Source organism: Quercus lobata, chromosome 1 (assembly GCF_001633185.2).
Source record: "Quercus lobata isolate SW786 chromosome 1, ValleyOak3.0 Primary Assembly, whole genome shotgun sequence".
NCBI classification, from domain to species: Eukaryota; Viridiplantae; Streptophyta; class Magnoliopsida; order Fagales; family Fagaceae; genus Quercus; species Quercus lobata.
Window position 1 is genome coordinate 12,062,795 of NC_044904.1, and position 10,499 is coordinate 12,073,293.

At 33.7% G+C, this 10,499-nt stretch overlaps 2 protein-coding genes across 2 annotated transcripts; one reads left to right on the forward strand and one right to left on the reverse strand.

Annotated features, from left to right (window-relative positions):
* Positions 1–4,845: 4,845 nt before the first annotated feature.
* LOC115995132 (peroxidase 60) lies at positions 4,846–6,952 on the reverse strand. Its single transcript, XM_031119573.1, has 4 exons — positions 6,731–6,952; positions 5,962–6,141; positions 5,546–5,708; positions 4,846–5,425 (listed from the first exon to the last, which is right to left on the reverse strand). Exons 1-4 carry the CDS (start codon positions 6,950–6,952, stop codon positions 5,013–5,015), a joined length of 978 nt encoding a protein of 325 aa, XP_030975433.1. The 3' UTR covers positions 4,846–5,012.
* Positions 6,953–9,751: 2,799 nt separating this feature from the next.
* On the forward strand, positions 9,752–10,499 carry LOC115978787. Its single transcript, XM_031100697.1, has one exon. The coding sequence runs from the start codon at positions 9,860–9,862 to the stop codon at positions 10,412–10,414; it is 555 nt and encodes a 184-aa protein (XP_030956557.1). The 5' UTR covers positions 9,752–9,859; the 3' UTR covers positions 10,415–10,499.

Here is a 10,499-nt window from a genome sequence, read left to right on the forward strand (position 1 = left end):
ACATTCACTTAATTAATAAAATGGGGACTCCAAACAAGAGAAACCCCTTAAATATTTTAATACATAATCTTAAAAAAACCTCGGGTTGAGTACAAGATGATAAAAACTCAACTAAATACTAAATTTTATAATATTTTATTTTTTGAGATTGCCCCTGACGTTCAGGGAAAGAGCTAAACAACTAATGAAAATTATGAAATACCCTTAATGTAATAAACTTATCTTTATCTCTAATTCATAAGAAATGGTTTAAACTCTTAAATTGATAAAAATTGAAAACAAACAATGTAATGAAAAAAGTGAACTTCTATAAAAAAAAACATATGTACCACGTTTATATTTTGAAAAAACAATAAATAAATAAAAACTATCTCGGCCTGTTCTCTGTTGTTTCAAATTCAAAACATAATAATAATAAAAAAAATTACACTTAACACGTTTGAATTCCACTCCCACATTGTCGAATAGCCTGTTATGTTGCCCATGTATGTACATTCAGAATTCAATCATAAATCAAGTAAAAAAAATCAAAATAACAACAAATGCAAATACTTCGGCAATTCTTCCACTAAAACAACTAGTAGTCCAAAATGTTCCACACTCCATACTAACTAAACAAAAATACCATGTCAAAGTTCCATAATAAATAACCAAGTAATAAATTAGATGTCATTTTCAGGTCCATATCAAAAACTAAAACACATAACAGATTAAGATAATAAAAACCCAAAATGATTACATGGCATATCAAAAGCCAAGCTGGAACACCAGCGTGGCAAGCACCTGCCCACAACTTGGTTTCTTCATAGTCGAGTTATTTAAGTAACTCGCCTTTACAGTGATCGAGTATTTAAACAGGGGCACGCCCCTATATAGTTTCGAAACAGGGGCATTATGCCAAATATTTTTCCCAGAAATGGCAAAAAGCCAGAATCCTCCGCATTTTCTTGCCAAACAGTGTGAGAGAAAGAAAAACTCCTAAAGGAGCTTGCGTGGACTAGGTATCTTTTACAAGGTGACCAAAAGAGGAGGAAAATAAAGTACACGTTTGTAGAGCCTTGATTATTGTTTCTGAATCTCCTTCAAAGTGTGGCTGATGTATACCAATTTCAGTGGCAAAAATTACAACTCGCCTTGCCGCTAACATTTCCAACAACTCACTGTTGCAAGGTTTCCCCACCTTTTCGGCCAAAGCAACTATGACCTGTCCTGATGAATCACGCACCACAACACCAATCCCTGCCTCCTCGCTCTCATTAAACATCGCTTCATCAAAATTTATTTTATACTCACCTGGTTTTGGAGGCATCCATCTTCGTGTTTGTCTCGGTTTTATCGGTTTTCTGCTGCATGGGTAGTCTCGGCTCTGCTTGAAAATCTGCCGAAATTTGCAAGCCGCATCTCTAATCATCTCCAGCGGGACTGTGTGCTCTTGGAGTCTGGTCTTGTTTCGGTGAAGCCATTTATGCCAGGCAGTTGTTAAGAACAGCTCAATCACTCGAGGTCGCGACAATTGATGAGATATATCCAATTCCATTATATGGAAATGTCAGACAGTGGTCCAAGTACCATTCTCAACAATTTGACATGTAGCCAAAGAAGAAGAAGAACAGAGCAAGCTCTTGAACTGCAACCCCCCGACTGAGGATAGTTTATGAATTCATTCACTAGGGAGAAACACCAAATATCCCATTTTCAATTCATCATCAAAAGCCTTTTCTTCAACTATGCATTTGGGAGGGAGATGCAGAATGTGACCACACAAAAAAAAAAAAAAAAAAAAAAAAAAAAAAAAAATGAAAAACTATTTTTGACCCCGATGTGAGGATGGCAAAAAATTTTTGCCCCACTTGAGGTGTCCTTACCCGTTCTGCCCCTACAAGAAATTTTATCGCTATATAGGTAATGGGATGAGACTGGGTTTTGCTCAACCCACTTCATAAGTGCATCGGAAAATTCTTCTATGAAAAGATAATATTGTTTGTGTTTAATTAATCAATTCAACCATGTATTTGAATCTTATAGTGTATCAAATATCACATCATTTACAATTTTAAATGTTGTCCAAAAAATAAAATCTTATCGCCTCCCCACTCTCCCTCTCAACTACGCCATATGTAGGTCTCTCTCCCTCTCACATGGTTCAACCCTTGGATAATTGGTGAGATGCACATGAATTCTATTTGTGTTTTAACGGGAGGTTAACAGAAGTGTTAATTTGGCAAGTGTGTAAAGTTTATGAAGTTAGCCAAAATAAAAGTTCATGGGCTGTATGGGCATGAACTAGATTCATCACACACACACTAGATTCATCACATATGCTTTACGCGTACAATAATGCTCTTTTTTATTTATTTGTTCTTTTGGTTTAGTGTTGTAATGTTTATAAGTGATATATAAATAACAGCGTTTTTTTAAGAAAAATGTAAGATAACATGAAATAATGTTTAAAAATGAAATAAAGATAGTGTCCTAAATTTTAGGCTGAATGGAGAAGATAAAAGAAAAAACCTAAAACTTAAGAACAATAAATTATTCTTTTAACCCGTTTGTGTTTTTTAATTTAAGATTATTTAAATAAAAGATAGGACTATTTCAAAGAGTTTAAGAATTTGTAAGGGTATTTTAGAACGCAAAATGTTGAAAACCAATCAGGGAATCCTGTTATTAATAGTATAGATATATATTCTTGGAATCACTTCTCAACCATTGTGGTTTCTTGTTGATAAATGAATGCATATCGCCAAACTTTATTTTCATATTAGTTTGGGATACATATATAAAATAACAGAGAGTATTGCCAATTTTAAATTTTGCACTAACAGTGCTCATTAAAAAAAAAAAAAAAAAACCTTAATTTTGAGCTTTAACAGGATTTGATTAAACATTGACGTTTGGAAGATAGTTGTACTTTTTTTTTCCTCTTACATTGATATCTATAATTTCTTAAACATTGTAAATATATTTGTCTAATTACACTTCTACAACTCATGACAAAGGATAACCACTTTTGGAATAAAAAATATGTCAAGGCACTAGGTTTAGTTTGAAATTAGTTTTCATAAAATAAATAAATAAAAACTTCTTAGATTAACCGTGACTAACAATAATAGTATTGATGAACCCAATGTAGCATAAGATAATTTCTTACAAAATTTTTCGAAATGCACCACACATTGCTAAGGATATCAATTAGTACATGTTAAAAGAAATTGTTTGGTACATCCACATAAAACTATCAACAATTTTCTTATAAGAGACAGCGATAAATGGGTTAAGAAATTAGAATTTACTATTTGGCATCAGTTTCAACTTTTAGCTTATAGCTTTTATTTTCTATGTACAACTTTTAAAAACCTCACTTTTCCCACTTTTTTGAAGGTACAAGTATACTTCAACACATTTTCAGTAAAAAGTTTTCAACAAAAAGCTAAATAAGTTGTTTCTAAATAGACACTTAGTCCAAATAAAAGCATTATTAAGAGACCATTTCACTCTTATTTCATGCTAGTTTTATGCCTAATGCTCACTTACGCAATCCTCTAAATGCCTATCAACTTGGATTTATTTTTGTTAATTTTAATGAATCTAACAAACTTTTTTTGACATAAACATAAACATAAAAATATATATATTTTAAACAAATGAAAGAAATTAAATAATTCTACACATTAGTTCCTATGATAGGCATGAAACGAATGATAATCTAAAGTCAATTCTAAAAATATCTCAATCAATGGTAATCTAAAGTCAATTCAGAAGTTTTTCTACGTATGATGCATTTGATAACTATTTTTGACCTCGATGTGGGGATGGCAAAACCTTTTCGCCCAACTTAACTTGTCCTAACCCATTCTGCCCCCATGAATTTTTCCCACTATATAAATGATGGGACAGAGATGGGTTTTGCTCACCCTACTTCATAAGTGCACTGAAAAATTCTTCTATGAAAATATATTGTTATTTGTGTTGCATTAATCAATGCAATCGTGTATGTGAATATCAAGATATATCAAATACCATATCATTTAAAATTCTAAATGTCATTCAAAAAATAAAATTTAACCATAAAATGTACTCTTTTAATTTAAAGCGAAATAGAGAGTATCATTCCATTTTTGGTAAGTTTCATAACATCCATTTCATTAGTATGTCAATCTGTATTAAGGTACCACCGCGCACTCTTGGCGTAATGGTCACTATATAAATACTAAGTTCATGTGGGGTTGGGGGCAAAGGCCGGGGTTCAAGTCTCCAGAAGGGAAATTCACACACATATACACTTAGATTAGGTTAAAATAGAATTTTTATCTAGTATAATAAAAATAAAAAAAAATAAAAAATTGTATTGAGGAAAATTATTGGATACACCAAATTCTGAAGTACAACGATGTGATCCTCTCTCTTTTCACATGAATGATAGATCTTACCAAAAATTTATTTAGTGAGACCTACTATCATATTAGATGAAGTACCACATCATTGTACTATTGGGAGTACTAAATATTTGCTCATGTTAGCTGGGTTTAAAGCATCAAGTTTTAAGTCACTAATTAGTAATATCTCCAAGCTCTACTCTAATTGTCTTGAGGACTAAAAGATATTTATTGCAATTTCCAAATTTGTCTAACCACCAAGCAACAGAAATGCACGCACTAGCTTAAATGAACTACTATAGCTTAGTTCAACAAAAGTATTACCAACTACCAAGTACCAACATAAATAAATGCCAAAACCCATTTTTAGGAGAAATTACAATTGAATTTTCTAGATTTCAATAATTATGTAGACTCCTTGAAATACAATTGATAAGAAATAACTTTTTTTTATTGATTGGGACTCGGGAGAATCATGTGAATATCCTCGTCATACAAAAAATTACAGGGAAACAAAGAGAAAAGAAAAAACAAATGAAATGAAATAAAACAGAGACAGTTACTTAACACAATTTAAGACAAAACAAACCAAGGCATAAAATCAATATTAGAACTTATATAGACTTTGCATTACGACTAATTTGTGTTAATGGCTCGGCATGATTTCCTTATTTCCCCTTGTGTGCCAGTAAGGACTTCAACTGCTCCCAACTTAACCATGGCCTGACCAAATTTAGATCGAAAATCGGAAAATAAAGCTATCCCTTGAACCGTGCTCCTAGTTAGTGGGTCCAAAGCTAGCTCTTGATCAATTTGGAGAATCCCATTACGCATTAAGATTTGCCAGTAGTATGACTTGGAGATGAACGAACTTTGAGAACTCTGGTCAAGATTAACGGTGTTGCTGCCTGTTGAGTTTTGGGGACAGATAGGTCTTAGCTGACTGGCTAACCATGGATTCATGGTAGGGTCAGGTTTCCCAGTGTTTTGGAAATTGTAAAGGCGATCTTGGAAGAGGGAACAATGTGCAACTCCAACGGTGTGACCACCTATACATCATGAAACATGGCATATATATTAACAAAAAGCTTAAGTGGTTTTACAATGCATAAATAAGAATATATATATATAATAAGATAAGTAGTAGTAAGATATATATTGTTTAGTACCAAGAAGATAAACCATGTCTGTAGCACTAAGTCCTTTTCTAGCGAATGCAGCAATGGAGTCATTCACTGATATCCTAGGACTTGGAAGATCAACGTTTTGGGCAAGGGATACCGAGCCATCTCTTCTCCCCGTTTGTACATCGTATCGGCATCCTTCGTTAATCTGCATCATCGAATATTATCATACTCTATTTATTTATTTATTATGTTATCCATCTAATTACCACATGTTATTGTCAACACAGTTGCATATCATCACCAGGAACCATTTGATCTACTGACTACGTACAGGCCATTGTATATTGAAATTTATGCTTGGCATTTAAGTTCATACTATGATAATGGAGCTAGCTGACAATGATAAAATTATGTTCCAATTAAGTCAATATATTGAAGAGAGTATATCTATTCATTACCAAAGCAAAAACGTCCCTGGTAGCCATAGAAATAATATCAGCGCAAGAGACAACTCCTGGGCAGACGGCCTCCACGGCATCCTTTGCTGCGTCGATAACTTCAAAGCCCCTCACACTTAGATTTGGAGGTGCAGTTTTCTCGGTGTTATTCCCATCCAGTAGAATCGATGCATCACATCCCTTTTCATGTTAAATATAGCGTTAGCCCATGTTGTGCAAACAAAACAAAAAAACAAAAACAAATACCCATAAAAGCTAATAATAATTGTAAATAAAAAAAAATTTGCAATGGGAGAATTATTAATTTATATAAAATTTACATTGTAAACTAAATAAATATATACAATATACATTTGCATGAAAGTGTACAATGTTATACACATTTGCATAAACTAATAATTTTCCTCTGCAATATTATTATGAAGAGCGCCACAATAACAAAAATTCTGGCAACATTTTATTTTGGGTTTGTGGTATTTCCTAACATCTAGAATGCATTAGGGAGCATGAACTTCTATATGACACTACATAGAATGTGAAGCCATTTAAAATTTTAAGTGAGATCACACTTTTTACATCTTTTAAAAAAACATTATGTACATATCAATCCTAATCGCACAAAAAGAGAGGTAGAATGCCACTAAGCCACATAGCTATAACTGAAAATAATATATTTAATTGGTATATATGTTAAACAAAATGGAGTACATGCATGTTAACCATTTTGTGGTACCTAGATATAAAAAGTAAAGAAATTAAAAGAGCTCACTTTAACAAAGCAATCGTGGAATTGCATGCGAATGAGAGCTGGCGCAATAGTCGGGTCCTCATTGAATTTTGCCGCGACAACTTGGGTTACAATTGCCTCAACATCTACCAAACATTTTTCCCTGTAAAATCCTACCTGAAGTTGACCATAACAATGGCCTGTGAAGCTCATCAAGATGAACCCAAGGCATAGTGCAACAGCAGATGTGCTAGATATTTTCATGATCTTCACTCACTTTGAAGAAGAACTACAAAAATACACATGAAATAAGGGACATCTTTCTTTCCTATTTGTAGGGAAGAAGATATAGACTATGGAGTCCTAGCCTACTACAAAAACTTGATGGTTTGCACGACTTGCATTTAGGTGGGGTTTCTTTTTTCAATCACAAGGTGTTCTAGATTGTGACAAAACATGTACATATAAGGAAATATTCAATTATTGGGTGATATATTGTAAAATATGTAAGAGGTGCCGACTTGGTTAATATTTCTATATTGGAATGAGAATCAATAAAATCAAAGAAAATCATGGATGAGTTTAGAGTTCAGATCATCTGACTCCTTAATAATTTTAGTTTTAATTGGCCGCGTTTTCAACAGGCAGCAATAATTAATTATTAGATCATGAACTCAATGCAAATTAAGTCCCAAGCTGCAAAATCTGATCAACCACAACCAGTAACAAACAATTTCACCTAACATCAACTATGCTAAAAGAAAATTCCGTGACTTAGCAAATCTTCTATTCAACGTGAAGAATCCATATACATTCCCAAATGAAGCAACCTATCTCTGATATCAACAATTAATACTTATTTATGTACAGCATTTTCATATTATGCAATCTTCTTTTTATTTCAATCCAAAGATGATATGAATGTGCAGGCCAAGCCAGTTTAACAGAACTAACTATTTTTCATACAACTTGTGCAGAATTGAATTCCACTGCCTTGAACTTTTTAGTGTTTCACTTAGAAATTTAATTAGAAACCGTATCTTCTACTCTTTTCAATGCTATTCTTTTAGTGTATGTGTATCGAGGTTGATGCTTTTGCCCCATTTGATGATTTCTCAATGCAGTTTCATGGGAAAATGACTTAGTTGGAGTTGGAGCTATTAATTGTTAGAATTATGTTATTAAATAATTAAATTTATCATTTTCTAATAACTTAAGTATTTTTAAAGAATATGTAATTTAACATAGTATCAAATGTCTTCACCACACTACTTCACATTTAAAACGTATTGAGTCTTACCTATGTAAAGAAAATTGTTAAAATTATGTAGTTAAATAATTAAATTTATCATCGCCTAAAATCCAAATAGCTCAAACTTTTAAAAGAATAAGGTAATATTTAACATCAATATAGATTTCAGTTATCAAAAAGTGAGTCTTTTGAAAACAAATGAAAAAAGAAGCTTAGCGAATAGTACCAAATTACTAATAGGTCAATTCAGAAGAAAGAAAAGAATGATAGGATATATAATAGAGAAGTTTACAACTTTCCTTGGCCAATATTTTTATTTTTCTTTCGTTTCGTATTATAAACTTGTTGTGGCTCTCTTTCATCCACCCGCGAAAGGTTGACGTCTATGGTCATTTGTCGGCCTTGTTTCATAGTTAGCTAGAAAACATTTTTAAATAATTATTGGGCATAAAATGATGGGCCCAAACAAGGATTAATAGCCCATTTATTTTTCAACAGTTTACATAAACACTTATTTGATTTAAATTTCCGTCAATGTCACAATTACTGTTGAATTTTATGTTACCGTTGGTTGTTTACGTTGCAGTACAGTTAATCTCACTTATTTGACATTGATAGAAATTTCCAATTGAATTATGATGAACATTTTTATTTTGTCATTGTTGAACATCGAGAGTTAGCTTTTGATAATCTCTTTATATTATTTTGCTAAATCTATTCGATAGCAATGACGGATTTTTTCTATTACTTACTGAACATGCTTACTCGGATTTCATTAAACAAATTTGACCATAATTACTAGATGCCTTTGCTCTAATTTTAATTAAAGTTTACTTTGACTTCACTAACATTTTCTCATAGCTTTGCTAGATGAATAGCACTTACGTGATTAAATATGTCATTTTAAATTTGTAAAGCATATTACTTTTAATCTAAGTCTTACTAAACACGCTGATCCTATTTTTCTAGCATTATTAGAACTTAGAAGTTAATCCATGTTTTTGCACACATCCTTTGACATGATCTAACTGTAAATGATATAAATCTCTACATAATATTGCTGCTGAATACTTTATCTCATAACTACAGTTACTACACTACACCACCTTTTATCTTATTTCACTTATTAATTATATTATTTTGTTGTTCAAGCGAAAGCACAATAATAACAGTCCATATATGACCCATTGGCATGAGTTCTATGCTTGTCTTCCTCTCTTAAGATCTTTCTAACTCAAAACAAATCAAAGCACAACACGTGTTCAAACAACAAAAATCACACTAGGCAAAGACATCGACTCACAGTAGTAGCATAGGAAAACCTACCTCGACCCCAAGTTCAATCCAAACTCTAATTAGCAACCAAAAAGTAAGTAACACACACTTTTAACACTTTTTTTAACACAACTTAAACACAAACAAATGATGATTTAATTACTTTTTTTTCTAAGATCCAATGGTAAACCTGTGTGTGAGTAATATTATTCAATCACCCGTTAACAAATATGCAAATCGTATCAATATCAAAATGTGTGTTCATAAAAGAACCGAGTTTAAGAACCCGTTAAACACATGTTTTTAGTTTTTAAACAATATTATATGTATTTCCACATACCCATATATATTTCCAAAAAATACAAACAACGTTATTAGAATAATATTTCCAAACCGCCCTAACAGTTCAGACATAAACGACTGCCGACACCTGTCCACATTGCTTTGATGCTTCATCCTAGTCAAATGACCAACAGTAACCTCTAATGTAGCTAACCTACAAAAATACACCGAGGGCATTATTGTCATTTAAACCATCCACCCCTTCTCTACTTGAAGCTCTCTGTGTCCTCATTTCTGAACTCCAAGAAACGAGCAGCAGCACCGTTTCTGCCTAAAAAGAAGGAGAGTAATTTGGTGTAAAAATGATGGGCAAAAAGGTAAAATGGAGCTGGAGCTCCGCTCTAATCGGAGCGGCGTCGGCGGCGGCAGCGTCGGCGCTGATTTCAGCAAAGCCGAAAGACCCGACTTTCCACGTGATATCAATCAGCCTCACCTCATTCAAGCTCAACCTGCCAGTCCTCGACGTCGAGCTCACCCTCACCGTCCACGTCACCAACCCCAACATCGTGCCCATCCACTACTCCTCCACCACCATGTCCATCTTCTACGACGGCTCCCTGCTCGGCTCCGCCGAGGTCCAGGCCGGCTCCCAGGGTCCACAGTCTTGCCAGACGCTCCGCCTCCCGGCTCGGCTCGACGGCGTGGAGCTCGCTCACCACGCCGTCAAGTTCTTGGCTGACGTGGCGAGGCGCGAGATGGTGCTGGACGCGACTGTGGATATCGGTGGTACCGCGAAGTTGTTGTGGTGGCACCACAAGTTCATGGTCCGCGTGGACAGTCGGGTCACCGTTGATCCTGTTTTTCTTGATGTGATTGATCAGGAAAGTACGGCTGAGATGGAAGTCTCTCTTACTTGAAAAAGCTGAAACGCACGTTTTGTATTATATGAGAATAGAATGGAACATGAATGAATAATAATATTTTTTTAATGTTTTTGGTGAA

Coding starts and splice junctions, on each gene's coding strand:
- LOC115995132 (XM_031119573.1), bottom strand. CDS start 6,952: ATGAAAATATCTAGCACATCTGCTGTTGCACTATGCCTTGGGTTCATC. Junction 6,142..6,730: donor TCCACGATTGCTTTGTTAAA/GTGAGCTCTTTT, acceptor TAACATGAAAAG/GGATGTGATGCATCGATTCT. Junction 5,709..5,961: donor CCAGGGACGTTTTTGCTTTG/GTAATGAATAGA, acceptor TCGATGATGCAG/ATTAACGAAGGATGCCGATA.
- LOC115978787 (XM_031100697.1), top strand. CDS start 9,860: ATGATGGGCAAAAAGGTAAAATGGAGCTGGAGCTCCGCTCTAATCGGA.